The 18,159-nt window shown below is 35.8% G+C and overlaps 4 protein-coding genes across 17 annotated transcripts; 3 read left to right on the top strand and 1 right to left on the bottom strand.

Annotated features, from left to right (window-relative positions):
• Positions 1-530: 530 nt before the first annotated feature.
• Positions 531-5,981, top strand: LOC140864785 (pentatricopeptide repeat-containing protein At2g03880, mitochondrial-like). Of its 8 annotated transcripts, XM_073269148.1 has the most exons (7): positions 531-1,367; positions 1,467-3,722; positions 3,886-4,045; positions 4,412-4,454; positions 4,562-4,703; positions 5,335-5,398; positions 5,603-5,981. In XM_073269148.1, exons 1-2 carry the CDS (start codon positions 638-640, stop codon positions 3,608-3,610), a joined length of 2,874 nt encoding a protein of 957 aa, XP_073125249.1. In that variant the 5' UTR covers positions 531-637; the 3' UTR covers positions 3,611-3,722; positions 3,886-4,045; positions 4,412-4,454; positions 4,562-4,703; positions 5,335-5,398; positions 5,603-5,981. The 8 variants fall into 8 exon arrangements, with proteins under 8 accessions (XP_073125249.1, XP_073125242.1, XP_073125246.1 ...); XM_073269141.1 differs by having other exon boundaries at positions 531-3,722; XM_073269145.1 differs by lacking the exon at positions 5,335-5,398 and adding an exon at positions 5,235-5,334 and having other exon boundaries at positions 531-3,722.
• A 914-nt stretch (positions 5,982-6,895) lies between these two features.
• On the top strand, positions 6,896-10,963 carry LOC140864236 (phosphoserine phosphatase, chloroplastic-like). Of its 5 annotated transcripts, none has more exons than XM_073268273.1 (8): positions 6,896-7,017; positions 7,623-7,864; positions 8,087-8,219; positions 8,345-8,452; positions 8,732-8,825; positions 9,661-9,810; positions 9,943-9,996; positions 10,613-10,963. In XM_073268273.1, exons 2-8 carry the CDS (start codon positions 7,633-7,635, stop codon positions 10,736-10,738), a joined length of 897 nt encoding a protein of 298 aa, XP_073124374.1. In that variant the 5' UTR covers positions 6,896-7,017; positions 7,623-7,632; the 3' UTR covers positions 10,739-10,963. The 5 variants fall into 5 exon arrangements, with proteins under 5 accessions (XP_073124374.1, XP_073124371.1, XP_073124375.1 ...); XM_073268270.1 differs by having other exon boundaries at positions 6,946-7,017; positions 7,508-7,864; XM_073268274.1 differs by lacking the exon at positions 6,896-7,017 and adding an exon at positions 7,076-7,135.
• Positions 10,964-11,196: 233 nt separating this feature from the next.
• Positions 11,197-13,425, bottom strand: LOC140864242 (glycine-rich RNA-binding protein 2, mitochondrial-like). Of its 3 annotated transcripts, none has more exons than XM_073268286.1 (5): positions 13,310-13,425; positions 12,762-12,906; positions 12,598-12,666; positions 12,005-12,111; positions 11,197-11,875 (listed from the first exon to the last, which is right to left on the bottom strand). In XM_073268286.1, exons 2-5 carry the CDS (start codon positions 12,895-12,897, stop codon positions 11,456-11,458), a joined length of 732 nt encoding a protein of 243 aa, XP_073124387.1. In that variant the 5' UTR covers positions 12,898-12,906; positions 13,310-13,425; the 3' UTR covers positions 11,197-11,455. The 3 variants fall into 3 exon arrangements, with proteins under 3 accessions (XP_073124387.1, XP_073124386.1, XP_073124388.1); XM_073268285.1 differs by having other exon boundaries at positions 12,762-12,937; positions 13,310-13,411; XM_073268287.1 differs by having other exon boundaries at positions 12,762-12,912; positions 13,310-13,395.
• A 1,697-nt stretch (positions 13,426-15,122) lies between these two features.
• LOC140863359 (exocyst complex component EXO70E2-like) lies at positions 15,123-18,091 on the top strand. Its single transcript, XM_073266730.1, has 2 exons — positions 15,123-15,782; positions 15,874-18,091. Exon 2 carries the CDS (start codon positions 16,053-16,055, stop codon positions 17,910-17,912), a length of 1,860 nt encoding a protein of 619 aa, XP_073122831.1. The 5' UTR covers positions 15,123-15,782; positions 15,874-16,052; the 3' UTR covers positions 17,913-18,091.
• The last annotated feature ends 68 nt before the right edge of the window (positions 18,092-18,159 follow it).

Here is an 18,159-nt window from a genome sequence, read left to right as displayed (position 1 = left end):
TTTGCTAAATATTTATAATTGGATTTTATTAAAAATTGTGTATTATGGGTTGAATAGATTTAAAAATTATTTTCACGGGGGTCAAATATGCATTTTTAATATTTCACAGAGGTATTTGGTGCAAAAAAAAATATCAAAATCTTTGCACAGTCGCATGAGGGGGGCGCGCGCAACAATCACTTATCTGAAGGGGCGAGTGTGATAATTTTTTAAAAGGTCAGAGTTGAAGATGCTTATTAAAATTTCACAGGGGAGAAATGTGCGTTTTCAATATTTCACAGGGGTAGTTGGTGCAACTAACTCCTAATTATTATAAATATGTATAGGGTCCATCGGTCTCACGAATGAGAACGTCTTACGAATGAGTCCGTCATACAGATTCGTGTGACCGTCTTACGGAGTATTACTCCATAAATATATACCAAAATTGAAAAATAAAGAGATTGACCAATTCCCCAACATTTTAACATATTTATACAGACAAGATTACATAGATATTGATTATGTAAAAATTGCAGTTCGCAATGAAGTGTGTTAAAAATTGAATTGCTTCCATCTTCGATTACTTCTGTATTTGATGGCTTGTCAATTCTCCGTATAGAGTTCTGCGACCACGAGAGGGTGGTTTTATAGTTTAATGGGACACGATTTCGCGTCTTCACCGATGCACAAACCTCCCTTAAATATTATTATCAAGGATTTTCTTTTAACCGCGCATCCATTGCCCCGAAAGTGTTTGGCGCTATGCCCGACTGAAAAGAATCGATTTTGTTCGTTTCGCATTCGCTCTTTCCTTGGCGCTTCCGCTGTAAGAACTACGGAAACACTTAATGGTCGGTTTAGTGGTGATAACAACCGGAAAAGATTCGAACTTGTCAATGGGTTTAAAGAACAGCAGACTTCTTGTATGGAGCGTTCATTTGATCGGGCTACGAGTTTGAGCTGCTTTTCTGGAAGAGGTGTTAAAGCTACAATTGTATGGTATTCTGAAATGCTGAAAAATTGCTCGAACGAGTTGTGTTTGACTGGTGGTAAAGCGATTCATGGCCGCATCATTAGGTGCGACACCGAGCCTGATATGCATTTATGGATTTCTCTGATTAATTTCTATGCAAAATGCGGGGCTTTGGAGTTTTCAAGGAATGTCTTTGAGCAAATGCCAACCAAAGAAGTTGTATCTTGGACGGCTTTGATGTCAGGTTTTGTAGCTCAAGGTTATGGTGTGGAAAGTGTTGAACTGTTCTGTGAGATGAGGAGGGAGGATGTGAGACCAAATGAGTTTACTCTGGCGACAGTTTTGAAGGGTTGTTCAATGATTTCTGATTTGGAGCTTGGGAAACAGTTGCATGCAGAAGTGGTTAAAATTGGTAGGCTTTCAGATGTTTATGTTGGTTCAATTTTAATCGATCTTTACTCCAAGTGTGGGGAGATTGAATATGCAGATGATGTTTTTAGTTTGATGCCAGAGAAAAATGCTGTGTCGTGGAATGCTTTGCTTAACGGTTATGCCCAGGCAGGGCATGGAGAGGCAGTCTTACAATTGTTTTGCGAAATGTCAGAACTGGAAATGAGGTTTAGTAATCACACGTTGTCAATAATTTTGAAGGGAGTTGCCTGCTCCAGTAATTTTAGAGTTGGACGGGCCATCCATTCAATGGTTATCAGGGTTGGGGGTGAGCTTGATGATTTCGTTAGTTGTAGTCTGGTTAATATGTACTCAAAAAGTGGATTGGTGAATGATGCCCTTAAAGTGTTCAAGAGGATCAAAGATCCTGATATAGTCGCGTGGAGTTCTATGATCAGTGTCCTGGATCAACAAGGTCAAAAGGAAGAAGCAGCCAAATTGTTCATCTTGATGAGGCATTCTGGTGTGAGGCCCAATCAATTCACCTTTGCCAGTATTATCAACACGGCCTCTGATTTGGGTGACCTAAAATATGGTAAAAGCATTCATGCTTGTGCTCACAAATTTGGTTTTGATTATGATGATTTGGTCAGTAATGCATTGATTGCTATGTATATGAAATTTCAATCAGTTCATGACGGGTATCATATCTTTAACAGAATGACAAAATGGGATGTAGTTTCTTGGAATGCCCTTTTATCTGGATTCCATGATGAGAAAACTTCTGATCAAGGAAACAGAATTTTCAAGGAAATGCTTACAGAAGGTTACAGGCCCAACCTGTACTCATTCATTAGCACTCTGAGGTCTTGTTCTAGCCTCTTGAATATTGAATTTGGGAAACAAGTGCATTCACATGTAATTAAAGATAGATTTGATGATGATGCATATGTGGGAACTGCTTTAATTGACATGTATGCCAAATGTGGGTGCATGGAAGATGTTGAGGTTATTTTTAATAGATTAAATGAGAAAGACGTCTTCACTTGGACCGTGTTAATTTCTGGTTATTCACAGACCAATCAAGGTGAAAAAAGTGTTCACTGCTTCAATCAGATGCGGAGAGATGGTTTTACTCCGAACGAATTCACACTTGCTAGTTGTTTGAATGGTTCCTCTAAGATTGCAAGCCTTGAGATTGGCCGACAGTTACACTCTCTCGCCATTAAGGCTGGTCAATCAGATGACATGTTTGTAGCAAGTGCATTGATTGATATGTATGGGAAATGTGGGCATATTGACGCCGCCGAGTCCTTGTTTAATGACACTGAGTCAGATGACACCGTTATATGGAATACAATTATATGTGCATATTCTCAACATGGACAGGACAACAAGGCTCTTGAAGCATTCAGGACAATGATGAAGGAAAAAGTGTTGCCTGATGTGGTCACTTTTGTTGGGATTCTTGCAGCATGCAGCCACATGGGTTTGGTTGAAGAAGGAAAAAAACATTTTTACTCCATGAGAGAATTGTTTGGAACATCTCCCTGTATTGAACATTATGCTTGTATGGTGGATATGTTTGGTCGGGCAGGAAAATTCGATGAAGTTGAAAGCCTCATTAATGGTATGGAACTAACACCAGATGCTTTGATCTGGGAGAATGTTCTTGGGGCATGTAGAGCCCATGGAAATGTCGAATTAGGTGAAAGAGCTGCTGAGAAACTTTTTCAAATTGATCCAGAAACAGGTTCAAACTACATCTTGCTATCTAATCTGTATGCTAGTAGAAGAATGTGGGATGACGTGTCGCGGATTCGGGCATCCATGTCCAGTAAGGGCATAAAAAAAGAACCTGGGTGCAGCTGGGTAGAGATTGATGCTCAAGTTCATGTTTTCTTATCTCAAGATGCAACACATCCATGTCTAGTGGATATCCATTGGAAGTTGGAAGAGTTGGGACGGAGGCTCGCTGTGGCAGGCTATGTGCCAAACACGGATTATGTGCTTCATAATGTGCCAGACAATGAAAAAAGAGAGAACCTTTTTCATCATAGTGAAAGGTTGGCATTGGGTTTTGCTCTTACAAGAGAGGTCAAAAGCGAAAAAATTAGAATATTCAAGAATCTTCGCATATGTGGAGACTGTCATGAATTTATGAAGTTTGCCTCAAGGATCATAAATCAAGAGATCGTTGTTCGTGACACCAGACGCTTCCACTACTTCCACAATGGTTTTTGTTCATGTAAAGATTATTGGTAGTTTTATTGACAGTAAGATTCACTTGCTACTAAAGCCAAGAAGTATTGAGTCGAAGTGACAGATTGTGTTTTGACGATATCAGACCCTCCTCTCGGAAGTATGGATGATCCAGGTCTCATTCCACCCTCTAATTTTTTTTGTTCTTAAAAAATAAGCTTAAGCACAGTCATCATTTTCTGTTAAGTTGATTTCTATTACATAAAGATCTTTGTAATTTACCAGCTTGGTGTTGGTTATCTTATTTATGGTCGTCTCTATGTCTTTGATATGTGCAGGTGAAGTGAACTGCTATTGTTTGTGAGATAAGTTGATAATTCTTGCTTATTATCTCTGGGGAAGTGCACACATTTCGATAAGTGTGTGCAGGCACAAAGTTCATTGTTTATGAAAGTTTGCAGCTGACCAGAAATTTATTGCTATATAGAAATTAGCATGGTATGCCAAATCTATGACACCAAAATGACCCCCACCCACTTCAAATAACAAGCAATAAATAAAAATGATAGTTGGGAGTTATTTAGATTAGTTTTTGTGATAAGAATTTTTGCATGCTATTCTTTTGGCACACTCAAAGTGTGTATTTAGTTACTTGTAATAATCAAGCTGAAGAGCAATAAAAATATAATTTGAGAAGGTAGTTAGAGAAACGGTGCTTTTAGGCTGTCTCCTTGCAAATGAACACTACACTGCAAAAGAGGGGGAAAAAAACGACTCAAAGAAACATGTGAAGTATGATTTTGACGTCATTTGTTTATATGCTTAAATTTCTTTGCATCTAAACCAATCGGTGTATGTTGACAGGGTGCAGGCTGTTTTGGGGTTCGTTTGATTTCAACTCAAGTTGGTATGCTTATTTTGTTGATTTTTTTACCTCAAAATTTGAGCCATTCTGTCTGTTAATCTTCTAAAAATTTTAGATGAAATGTTCTGGTGATCCTGTAAATATTTCAGTTCACAACCGAATGAAGAGTGTTAAAAATATTCAAAAAAATACCAAGGCAATGAAGATGGTTGCAGCTTCAAAGCTCCAAGCTGTTCGAACGAGAGCTGAAAAAGTCGGGTGGCATATGGTAGCCATTCAATGCTTTGCTTGGTAACGCTCCAAGTAAATACAAAATAATTTTATATCTCATATGTTATCAAGTGTTTTGGCTGTGGTTTCTGTTGATTTTCTGTTAAATTGTTTCTTTATTCGTGGCAACATTTACTGGTGCGCCATGATTATTTAACTTTGGAGTTGTGTCTGTTCCCTGTCATGAAAGCAAGTTCAGAGTCCACAGTGCAGACAAGGTTTTTCCTTCCATTGTAAATTATAAAATTTATACTGTAGCTTCCGATTCATATGCAGGGCTTTTTGTTATTGATATTTGATCATCTCTTATATAGAATTAAAAGGGAGCTTTTGACCGTGGGCATCATAGCTTATCACCATTTTCCAGTCCTTTAAATTTTAATCATCAAATTTGTTATTTTAATGTGTAAATGGAAATTTGACCCAGAAATATCAAATTGATTAATCTCCATGTCTTGCATTCTATGTTATTATTTTTGGCGGATGGAGGGGTAATTGGGAGTGGTTCATATGTTTTCTGTATCGTGATGTGTTTGTACTTCTGTTTCGTAGGGTGGGGATGCTGATATTTCCAATGAATTTCAGTTTCCTTCCGACTCTACATTGAAACAAATCAAAGAAATGCTTAATCCCTTCTGTATCTATGTTACAGGTTTGTTCTTGTTCCACAACAGAGTGTTGGCCATTGCATTATCCATTTTCGTTTACATAATCAGGTTTTTTTTTACTACTGTTCTTTATTCTGCCAAGACAATTACTGTTTTAGTACTTATCTGTCCATGTGTTTCAATCATTAGGTAATGTTGTCAAGAAGAATGTTATTTTGCTTAAGCTCGGAGCTCAAGCTCTGTTTTCATGTTTCTTTCCTCCTTGTCATTCGTGGCCGTATGAATCATTGGCATCTTGTTTTTGGACCGCAGGTTCTGAAAAAGAAAGTAAATATGTTATTTCGGGAGAGAAGGCTAATGTCCAACTTGCGCGATTGAAAGAAAGATCGAGCCATCAATAAAACGGAGTCGCAGAAAAATCCTCTGAGCTATACTCTGGTAGTATTTCTGGTTTTTCTATGAGTACAGTTTCAGTGATTGTTCTCTGTAATCGAGTCTCGCAAATTAGTCGAAAAACGAGCCTCCTTGGAGGGTTTTTCTAGCTCACTCACCTTACTTTGAATTCAGCTACTCTTAGTTCTTGCTTTCATTAGCTCAGAAAAATCTCTGTATCGATGTACTCAATAATATCTAGTAGTCACCTTCACATTTTATATATCCGTGCGAGAGAATGTTTACGTTACGAACTAAATTTTCAGTTGAGTCAAAATAAAATGTATTACACTAATCTGAGTGAAACACTAAGCCAAAGGATTTAAATCCTTTTCAAAAACCCAAGCTCAAGCTAGTATTTTTGATATAATCCACTACGGTTATTATTTTTTTAAAAATATGTAATGTACATGACAATGTGGCAGCAAAAAAAAAAAAAAAAAAAATATTTTATCGACTCATAAAAATATATCATCATAGTACATGACAATGTGACAATGGTGTAGCTAGTTTTTTTGCGTGTGAATTTGAGCTCAAAATATTTTTTGTCAGTTCAAAATATCGTACAAGGAACTATCCGACTGATAAAATATCTCAATTTTATGGATATAGATAAAAATATGATTGATTTTAAAAGTATAATTGTATATTTAGCAAAATAAAAAAAAGTTTCATCAATTCATTTATATAATAATGATATAATTGTAATTTTAAATAAGAGTTTATCAAATCAATTATAAGTTAGTGAATATAAAAGACTCGATTTTAATCAAATAGAAGATATATTAATCAAAATCATAAAGCTCATAAATGGTTTCTGACCTGTTAAAATTAATCACACAATCGAATACAAACATTTATACTTGAAACATTTGTCTCAAATGTCAACATGTAGTTGTTTCTGGTTTCATGACATAAACTTTTTAAAAATAATTTATCCAAAGTTACAATCAATTATATCTGATTATAAATTTATTTAAATATCTAATTTTTACGAATGTCTCATGACTGAAATAATAGAAAACATTACCGAATTTTACTTTAGCAACAAATCGATTCTTGAAGAAGAGAGTGAACTTGTAGCTCAATTGATTTCACTCGTCTTAAGTTTGTAATTAAAAAAAATATATATATATATATCGATTCTGGAAATAAAAATTAAGTTAAAAAAATTTTCTAAAAAAAAAAATAAAATCTTGCAGCGAGTGGGTATCGCTTTCAAATGAGGTAGGTAGATCCAACATCCAGTTTCCAACTTCCCGTCTCCATAATCGAGAGATTTGGAATTCATACAGGTACTTTCTCTATTTTCTTTCCTTTTTCTTTGTGATTTTTTCTGCCTCCATTTCCTCTCCAAACGTGGGTGTTGTTTGTATAAGATCACTCAAGTGTAGCTTGGTTGTATGATATCACGTGGGCTTATTGGATTGCTGTTTTATTTTGCGGTGGCTTGCATGTTTAACGAGATTAATGAATTGAAACGAACGATACATGTGCTATTTGAGTTTAGATTTAAACGTATTGACGTTGCATCAGTTACAAATTCTTTTCTGGTGATCTTTTTCTGCCTTTCTTTGTATTATTTATTTCTTGGATGGATGTTGGTTATAATAGACTCTTGGGTGTGTAGTTCAAATTCCCATTTGGAGGAAGCTGGCAGCATTTCCTAGATGGTCATAGAAAATGTAGTAGGAAATATGGGACACACGATGAGATGAGAATTTTAATGTCTATTTCTTTATTTTGTGTTAACTTGGTGTGTTGTGCGTCTTTCGTCTCTGGCAGGACTTGGATAGAATGTGTATCAACTGCATTCCATACTTGAATCACAAGTTTGATGCATTTCATGTAATTTTCTTCCCTCGTGCCTGATGACGAATATCTGTTGTGATGAAAGCAGATACCTTTTGATGGAGAACTTGATCTGTGGCCGGATAAAGTTGTACCCAGTTTACCCTTTTAGCAACGGGAAACAAAAATCTACACTTTTTTCCTCATTAAATCCAAGGTTCACAAGGGGAGTTTTCGTTCGTCCAACTGGGGTAATGAGAAGTCCCAACTGCTCTAGCTCAGTTGCTGCTTCTGTTCAACCACAAGAGGCCTCAAGAGTGGAGCATTTTGACAACACATTACCCTCCAACAGTACAGCTTCACTTAAGTTCATACTGCAGTGTTCTGCCTAATTCCAACATTGTAATCTGCATTTGTATGAAATGCAATTTATTGTGTTCTGGGACTAATTTGTCGAAATAAAATTAACCTTTACTGCTCTGTGTGGCATGAATGATCACGCCTATATAAGTTTCATGTGGACGAGTCTCTGTCACATTTTGTTTCTTGTTAACGTTTCCTTTCATTTGCAAGAGATCCTTGAGGTCTGGAGAAATGCGAATGCTGTATGCTTTGATGTGGATAGCACAGTGTGCTTGGATGAGGGTATTGATGAGCTGGCAGAGTTCTGTGGAGCTGGAAAGGCTGTTGCTGATTGGACTGCCAGGTTCAATAACATTCTTTATATTGCAGTTCCCTTTGAATTTTTTGCTCGTAGTTCTTTTTCTTATCCTTCTTGTTACCACCACATCGATGGAATTTGAGTTTATTTGAGTTTGTTGTTTCGGCCAGGGCAATGAGTGGCTCCATTCCTTTTGAGCAGGCATTGACTGCTAGATTATCTCTTTTCAATCCATCACTCTCTCAGGTGCAAGATTTCCTTGAGAAGAGACCTCCAAAGTATGAAACCTGGCATGCTATTCTCTGTTCTCTTTTAGTTATTTTTGAAACTTCTTGAAATAATGCAATATATTTAAAATAATTGCTTATTTTAATGGATTTTGAGCAAGAAACGTTGGCTTGTTATGCATGCGCTTCTCATTTGTCAATACATTAGAGGCAAATAGAAATAATATGTGCTCTGTATACCTCAAAGTAACAATGTAATAATCTAGTTCATGACAAGAAGAATGAATGATATATTGCTCAACCAAAGTATTGACACATGCTGTTGTTTAGACTTTCTCCTGGAATTGATGCTTTGGTGAGGAAGCTGAAGGACAAAAATAAAGATGTTTATCTGGTCTCTGGTGGTTTTCGTCAAATGATAAATGTAAGCTGTGTAATTTGAGTCTGCACTCAGTTGTTACTTGTTTGTTTTGTGTTAAGAGAATATATGATGTGAATTTTTGTAGTTGACAGTGAAGTGAGTAATTGAATTTGGAATTTCCATAGCAGTTTGTGATAGTGAATGAAAGTTGGATTCAGTTCGAGGACTAGACATTATAATTGAATGTATGCTGATAACTATGGTGTATTTTGCAGCTGAGCAGGGCTATACTTGTTTAGCTGAAAAATGTTTAGACTAGTAAAGCATTAGAAGATGGAGAATAATGTTAGCCATTTGGATCTTCGTGTCTTCTGCTGGCCCATCCACTTATTATTTTAACCCTTGATATACATTGCTATAAGGTGGAATCTTCTTGTCAGTAACTTGAATATCCTTCCCTTGGGAGCCAGTAGAGAAGTAATAGCTTTGATATTTGCTTGAACTTTTAACACATGATAAGTCTTTATGTGGTTGTGCACTGCATGGTTAAGTAGGGCTCGATTATTATAAGACATATTTCATCGACCTCTGTAAAATAAATATCTTCAAAGGGTAAATGAGGACAAATCATACATTTTCACTTCTAAATAAAAAAAGTCCAAGGTATGTTGTTTGGCTGAATGCTAAAGTGCAGTACCCGTTGGTGCCATCAAGTTAACTAGTGGTGGTAAGAGAGTGCACGATGGTGCTTAGAAATCACATTGTAATTCACTATGCTTTATCTTTCTTTTCATTAACTGCAAACTCACCAAGAGATGTAGGGATTATGCACAAAAATGAAGCTATGGAAACATTTTGCACTATTTTCGACTCTCTGATCTTGAATATTTCTTTTAAGCCTGTTGCATCTATCCTCGGTATACCCCTTGAAAGCATATATGCCAATAGACTTTTGTTCGGAAGCTCTGGTGAGTTTTTAGGATTTGATGCTAATGAGCCAACTTCAAGGAGCGGAGGAAAAGCCATTGCTGTTGAACAGATTAAAAAGGTTGGTTGGTTTCATCGTTGGTGTATTGTTATGTTAAAAGATCTCTCCTATAAGCCTAATGATATTATCTCTCCCCTTTTATCTTTCTTTCTTTTTTCTCTAAAACAAAAAAAAACAAAATTTGGTTTTCAGGCTCACCGATACTCCTCAGTAGTCATTATTGGAGATGGTGCAACCGATTTAGAGGTGAGAAAATTTCCTTTTTCTTGTTAGTTTAGTACTCATGAGCTCCTTCCAAATATTTTTATTTCAAATATGGAAATTATTGCCTAGTTTTATAGTGAAATATTATGTATGTCCTATTTGTTTGGAGAGTTGGTGCCAACAATAACCTCGATCATGCTCTGCAACTCGAGTACTTCTCGTAAAATACACTACATCATCTCAAAATTTTGATCTCTCATTTGATGCCCTGGAATCATATAATCAGATACCATGTTTTAGTTTAAAACAATTAAATGCTTACTCGTATATGGACCCATGAATATGTTTTGCCAAAATTTTTCCTCGTTTTAGGTTTAAACCAACAAAGTTGGGGAGAGAAATTAGCTATTTAAGTTTCATCTTCTACATGTTAATCGCGGTTATGTCGATTTTGTTTCTTGGGGACATGGATTGTTGTACAGATGTCATATAAACAGAGGAGATGCTGTCGAAATTTTTACTATGACCTGTGTAGTACAGTGTTCGAGACTCGAGATGTGGAGTGTTAGTTGTTACACTCTTGCATATCAACCTCTTACTCACATTGAGGTTCTTATTGATATCATGGTATAAGACTTTTTTGTATCTCTTGTCACAGGCTCGTAAACCAGGAGGTGCGGACTTGTTCATATGCTACGGGGGAGTTCAGCTTCGCGAGGCCGTCGCAGCCAAGGCCGATTGGCTAGTGTTCAATTTCAAAGACTTGATCAACTCTTTGGACTAGTTTCTTGCACCCATATTCTTGGCACATGTTTTTTGTTTTTGTTTTTGTTTTTTTCAATTAAATGTCATTCTTGTTATCTTTGCATTTGCAGTTTTGTATTTCTTTTAGTTTTGAGTTTGTTCATGAGTGGTTGATTGGTTAACAAATTGGTCTCGATATTGATATAGGTATACACAACCTTTTGCAAATCGCATGGTCGAAAAATGTTCTTAATCTTCGTTTAATAAAATCAGATACTAACCTTTTATTTTCATTTTGTTGCTTAAATTTATGGTTTCTGTTCTGAGTATACATTTGCTTTATTTCGAAAAAAAAAATAGAGGATGGAAAATATATCCAAGAAATGGAACCAAATGATGCCATATCTTCATTTTTCCATATAATTATTTTAACAATTTTCTTTTGTTAATAAATTCTATTGTCATTACTTTTTAGCTCAGGTTGTGTAAGCGTTTAAATCCCAAAAATTCGACCGAATTAAACAAATAATTATTCTGACCCATTTGTTGGTTCTACACAAATGACAAAAATATCATACAAACTTTAAAAGCACGTCATTCAAAGTTTGATTCAAACACTGGAACAAAGAGTAGAGTTTAGAAAGACAAATTAAAATAAAAAAAGAAGTTAATTTAGGCCATAAAATGACTTTCATTGCATCTTCCAAGACTTCTCCACCGAAGAAAATAACCGGGATTCAATGACCTCAAGCTTTCCTCAGGCCCTTCGATTGCCGTAGTTTCCAGGAGCGTCATCATCGTCTCCATAGTTTCCTTCCGATGGCTCATCATGGCCGAAACCTTCATCGCCATGCCCAAACTGATTGCTGTGTTCGGCACCAACAATGGTGTCACCAAAACCTTCCTGTCCAGAGCTCGCAAAATGGCTACCACCAGCATTACTGCTGCCCCCAGCACCTCCTCCAGCAACACCAAAGTTCTGACCACCACCATAACCGCCGCCCGCACGCCCATAATTTCCACCACCACCACCATAATTCCCCCCATAACCATCATTGTTGTTATAACCACCACCATAACCCCCACCACCGTAACCACCACCTTGGTAGCCACCCCCACCCCCACCACGTACCCTGTCATTTGCATAATCCACTCTTATCCTACGACCTTGAAGTTCCTAAAGTAATGCCAAAATGGATAGCAGTAACATGTAAATTAAATATGGTTGAGAAAAACACAATAATTTTCCAGGTCAACTTGAGGAAAATAATTAATACAAAGAAACAGAAGAGCACGATAATAGCACCTGTTGGTCCAGGGCTTGGATAGCAGCAGATGCACCATCAACGGAATCATAAGTAACAAAGCCAAATCCTCTTGATTTACCAGTATCACGATCCACAATTACTCTAGCTGCCAGATATACAGTTATCATCAGTGCATCGCCTCCAAAGTTCCAAACCCAGTATAAATGGTTGAGTTTACAAAAACACGTTGGTGCCATACAAGTTGGTCAAACAATAAGTCAAGGATGCGGCCCAAGAAACAAGCATCTTATCCAAAAATACAGTCCTCTCCACATATTTTGAGCTTGAAACGGGATTATGGTCAAGGCCATGATCTAGGCCAGCACCGACACATTTGGTTTCTAGGATGTCTCTTTTTAATATTATAAAGATTCATGCTATTACTATAAGATTTAAATCTTCAACATGATACTAGCTGAGTGACTATTTACCATCTGTTCATCCATAAAATTGAATCAACAAAGCTGTATTCAAAACTAGAAAGTTACAAGGATACAATTTGGACACAAGCTTGGTTCCTTCATCAAACACTCGACGTTCAACGATTTAAATTCACAAAAGTGAAGGCACAATACAATTAGGAAGAGAGTACCTTCAACAACTTCTCCATACTTGCTGAAAGCCTCTGACAGACTCATGTCATCAGTGCCGTAAGAGAGGCCTGCAGAATAAAAACACAAGGGCGTGATACAAATTTGAAAAGACGAACCTAGCCTAGCTGATGGAGGTGGACCCCAAAAGAAAATGTTTTCGCACCTCCAATAAAGAGCTTCGAAGTTGTCATGCATCTTATAGCTTGAAAGATGGACGGTCTGGAAGATGTGATTTCCTGATTGATATGCGAACTCAGAGTTCTCCCGAACACATTCCCAGCTTTTCTCAAGAAAGCCATTGCTCCAACCTAAAACTATACTCCTTAGACGACAAGGATTCTAACAAGAAAATATTATCAAACACAGATCGCCAGAAAAAAAATAAACACAAAAAAAATTGTGTTTATGAAGAGCATAAACAGGATGTTTTCAGTTCATCTATGACAGTTTAAGAAATGAAACATTTTCACCAGATACAAGAACTAATCAAAACAAAACTCAATCAAAACATAAATAAAACACACAAGATAGTATAAAAATCAAATAAAAATCACAAAAAAATAAAAAAAACAAGAAAAATGAAAATCGACAAAACCCAAAGCCCAGAACAGTACTAATCGGAAAAATAACAAGAATTCATCCACGCAAGATCACTGATACAGCTTCTGAAAGGCTGGATTAGAGGGAAATAAAAGATAAAAAAAATTGTACCTTTTTTCTTCTTCGTGCTGCTTCTGGTTCAGCTGTGAGTGAAAAACCCTAGAGAGAGGAAATGGCCGAGTCCAAGGGTTTATGCAAGCTGAAACGGTAAGAAGAGGCATCCACACCGTCGGTTTGAGCCAAGAGATCCAACGGTGGATCTTGTTTCAAAATTTTAATATAAAGTTTCTTGTTTAATAGATACTGATAATTCTTTTTCCTCTTTATTTATTTTGTGTTTGAGTTTTATTTCTATTTTTCATTTTATTATGTTTTTAAATGAAAATCAATCAGGGTTATGTGTGTGTAATAATACGAAATTCCCATTTTTGTATAATTTCAATTAACATGAATTTAAAACTCTTCTCCCCACCCCCACCCTAAAATATATATTTAATTGAATTAAGTAATTTGAATCGCAAAATTTTATTTGACTAAAAAAATCCATATTTATTTTCAAAAAAAAATCCATATTTAAAATTAATTTTATAGAATCATATGATTTCATAAGGACCTATTATAATTAAAGAGATATTTATTTTGAGGGGATTTTATAAAGAGATTTTATTCTATTTTTTCCCAAAAAAAAAACTTTTATGAAGATAATAAATGCTCAATAAATTATTACAAAGAAATCTTATTCGTCCCAAACTTTATTCGTCCCCAAGTCAAGAGATTGAAGATGGAGACTCTAAATTACCATTAATTACATATTCCCACCTGTTCAATTATAAAAATTCGTTTTTTTTAGTTTTTAAATATATAATTCAATTTCTACATCTACGAGTATTTTTTTTTTTATTTTACAAATATACCGCTATTAACTCGTGTAACTATTTTTTAAATGTACTAACTAAAGATAAAACATGAAATTTGTTTGCGAACTTTTGTTTTTCAATGATTTTTTAGGCTGTAAAACAACAAGCTTATATATTTAAGACCAAGATTATTATTGTTACTGGAAATTTATCGGGGAAATTGTGTAAGTTATATCATATTATTTTTGCCATAACATATGTATTTATTTATCTTTTATTATAATATAATGTATAAAATCGGATTGAATTGAAAATAGTAAACCATATATATAAATTTGAAAATATAGTAAATATATATTTATTTTCGGATGATCGAAAAACGTTTATGAAAATTAAAACCACATAAAAAAGTTCAATATTTATTAATTTATTATTAAAAAAACATGTGTTAACTACTTGGAAATATATATTTATTTTTTTGAAAGTAACTTGGAAATATTTATTATTTTTTAGTTGCACAGAAAGTCTTTGTGATGCTATGGCTCTTGTTTTATGCTAGTGTCGTTATATTGTGCGCGACAAATTGTATAATAGGATTAATGTTATAAAATTAATCTAATCAAAAGTAGTTTTAATATAAATAATAGAAATTAATTTCTTAAATAGTAAATAAAATATATTTTCATAAAAATGACAATTATATAAATTTTCTTAAATTTTTTTTTATCAAAATGTTGTTTGAAAAAATATCACCTGTGCACATTTTATTAATAAATCATGGGTAATAAATAATTAATGAGAGAGAAATTAAAGATTAATTTATAAATTAATTGTATAATATAGTTTTAGATAAATCAATAAATAATCTATGCTCATATATCTTCGTGATACTTTTTATTAATAAAAATAAAATGTAGTAGTTTGATATCATTAATTTTTAACATGTCAAAAAATTATTAAAAATCTTTTTTAAAAAATATATAATACATATTATTTTATGTTCAAAGTACGAATCGCTTCCTTGAAAAACCGCGTGAGCTTCCTTCCTATTTCATCAATTATCAGTTCTTGGTCTTTCTCAAATTCCCACATTGCATGAAAAAAAAGTTTTCATTTTTACTTTTTTAGTGCTTCGCTGGTCCAAGAATCAAGCAAAAATCTTCAGGTGTAAAGCTAATCTCTTTTGATCTTCTTTATTATTTCACTACCCATTTCTGTTTTGTTTTCGTTTTCCCTTTGTTCTTGGCTATTGATGGTAGGCAACATATTCATCTCAATCTCGAATTTCCAAATCTTGTGAATGAAAAAACAGTATATTTGGCTTTTGATTGTTGATAATATATCTTCTTTTCTTCGTTTTGGGTTAAATTTTGTTCATGGTTTTTTGCAACTTAAGCTGCGGTCTTCTGATAAGTGTGAACTGTTTTGACCCTTGAAAGTGATTCAAGAAGGAAAAACCCAGGAAATTCTGTGCTGATTCTTGAATCCTCTGTGCTGACTTATCTTTTCTGTGGAATTTGTGGGAAATTTCATTTTGGATTTACTGTTATTGTTCATTGTTGAAGTCCAAATTGGGTGGCCGTGGATCAGTCTCCTCTTTCGGTCAATACCTATTTTATTCGTTGGTTCTTTTGCCTTAAGATTTTGAGTGGGAAGTGGGTGCAAGAAAGATATTGGAAATATTTTCTTCTGTGTCAGTCAATGATATTCCCGTTCAAAGTTCTCAGGTCAGGCTAGCAGAGTTTAAAGGCAAATACTAACATGCCTTGAATATTTTCTTCTGTGTCAGTCAATGATATTCCCGTTCAAAGTTCTCAGGTCAGGCTAGCAGAGTTTAAAGGCAAATACTAACATGCCTTGAAACCTTGCGTTAGCTTAATTTACTATATCTTTGGTGGAGGAGATTTTGATTTTTGTTTCCCTAGAACCATCCAAAGAAGCATACTTGTGCTCCAATTTGCTGTCTTGATTATTTGGGCGGTCTTTGATTCTTGGTGATGGAGGATTCTGAACTGGTGGATGGAGTCTTTGATGGGCAACAGCATTTGATTCTTGTAGCATATCATTCTGTCAAGGCCCTCGAGTCTACCGGGATATTGAATCAGGATATGAAGAAAAATGTTGCTACATTATGCGTTGAATTGTCTAAAATGATTGGACTCAATGAGGGTGATGAAGAAGATGATAACAAAGAGATCGAGGATAGGCTGGCTTCGGCACATGACATGATCGTGAATTTGCAGTCGAACCACTCGAGGATATGGGATTCCGGCCCTTCCATAGTTGGACAATATTTGAAAGCTATTGATGATGTTCGGAGCTTGGCTCAGAGCTTGGAAAGTGTGGTGGTTGTGAAGAGAAGTAGGAAAAAGATGGGAATTCTCAATCAAGCTCAAAGTATTCAGCAAATTGCGATGGTTAGGCTCCAAGAAGAGTTGGTCCATATCCTTGATCAGAACAAGCAGTGTTTTGGGCATGAGAATGTGTTGCTTCCTGTTTGTGAGGAGGGTTCTGTGTACGAGGAATCGATCATTTCAAACGACGAAAATTCTGTGGAGAATGCATCTCAAAGGGCTAGCAGCGGCACAGAGGCTGAAGAGTATTTGATGGATCTGGTCCATCCTGACATGATTCCTCAAATAAAGTCGATAGCCAAAACAATGTTTGATTCAGGTTATGATCAAGAATTCTGCCTGGCTTTTGTGAAATTCTGGAGAGAGACGATGGCCGAATATTTGGCAGTTTTAAACATCGAGCGGCTCAGGATTGCAGATGTGCTTGCGATGGAGTGGAAATGCTTGAACTCCAGAATCCGGAAATGGCGCCGTGCTATGAGTGCAATCATCGGTGTTTATCTTGCTAGCGCAAAACGCCTCTTCGACCAAGTTCTTGGACAATATGGTTGCACTAGCTCCATTTGCTTTGTCGAGGCTTCAAAGGCTTCTGTCCTAGGCCTCCTGGATTTTGGCCAAGCTGTGGCACTTGGACCCCATAGACCAGAATGGCTCTATTGCTTCCTTGGCATGCACGATGTTTTAGTCGCCCTTATCCCGAATGCAGAAGCTTTGTATCCTCAAGAAACTGGCTTGATGATCAAGAATGAATTCCATGAGCTTTTGGATCGACTAGGGGATTCTGCGAAAGCAACCTTTATGGGTTTTGGAAATTACATTGAATCTTCTTCTTCCACCACGCTTTCTGCAAATGGTGGCATTCACCCTCTGATTAAGTACACTGTAAACTACATGATCTGGTTTGCAGATTACGGTGATACCCTCGATTCACTTCTTGAAGAAAACGATGCTGTGGCTGATCACTTGCGGTTATTTACATCAATACTAGAAGGCAACTTAGACAAGCAATCTAACTTATATCAAGATCATGCTTTGAAGCAAATATTTTTAATGAATAATATGCATTACATGGTTCAAAAATTTAGGAGCTCCGGTGTCGGAACTTACTTGGGGGATGATTGGATCCGAGAACACATTTGTAAGTATCGGAAATATGCAATGTGCTATGAAAGAACCACTTGGAGTTCAATGCTTCCATTGCTACGTGATGATGGGAAAAGGGGAAAGGCGACTCTAAAGACTAGAAGCCATGCTTTTTACACTGCTTTTGAGGATTTATACAGAAACCAAACGGGATGGTGTGTTCCAGATCCGAAGCTTCGCGAAGAGCTAAGGATCTCAGCCTCAAAGACAGTTATCCATCCATATCGTACCTTCCTACGTATCATTTCCGATACTATCGGTGACAAGTACGTCAAGTACACAGAACAAGATTTGGAAACCTACATTCTTGATCTTCTCGATAGTGCACCAAAGTCATTGAACCATTTGCGAAGGAGGTGAGTTTGGATGTTCCTAAATCACCCTTCCTCCTTTACTAGTCTCAGTTAGGGGAATTTTGTGTGTGACTGTGTGTGGTGTCAGCGTTTGTTTTTGTACAATATTCCTTCAAGGATTTGCATCTTGCATTTAACATTTTTATTCACTCTATTCCATATTGTCAATGATGAAATGAGTTTCAACCAGTTGTAAACTTTTGTTTCAGGCGTTTATGAGAAGTTACTAAGTTATAGTAATCAGCGGATTATGA

Source organism: Henckelia pumila, chromosome 4 (assembly GCF_033568475.1).
Source record: "Henckelia pumila isolate YLH828 chromosome 4, ASM3356847v2, whole genome shotgun sequence".
Taxonomy (NCBI): Eukaryota; Viridiplantae; Streptophyta; class Magnoliopsida; order Lamiales; family Gesneriaceae; genus Henckelia; species Henckelia pumila.
Note: the sequence above shows the minus strand (reverse complement) of the source record. Positions and strands in the feature narration are given on the sequence as shown.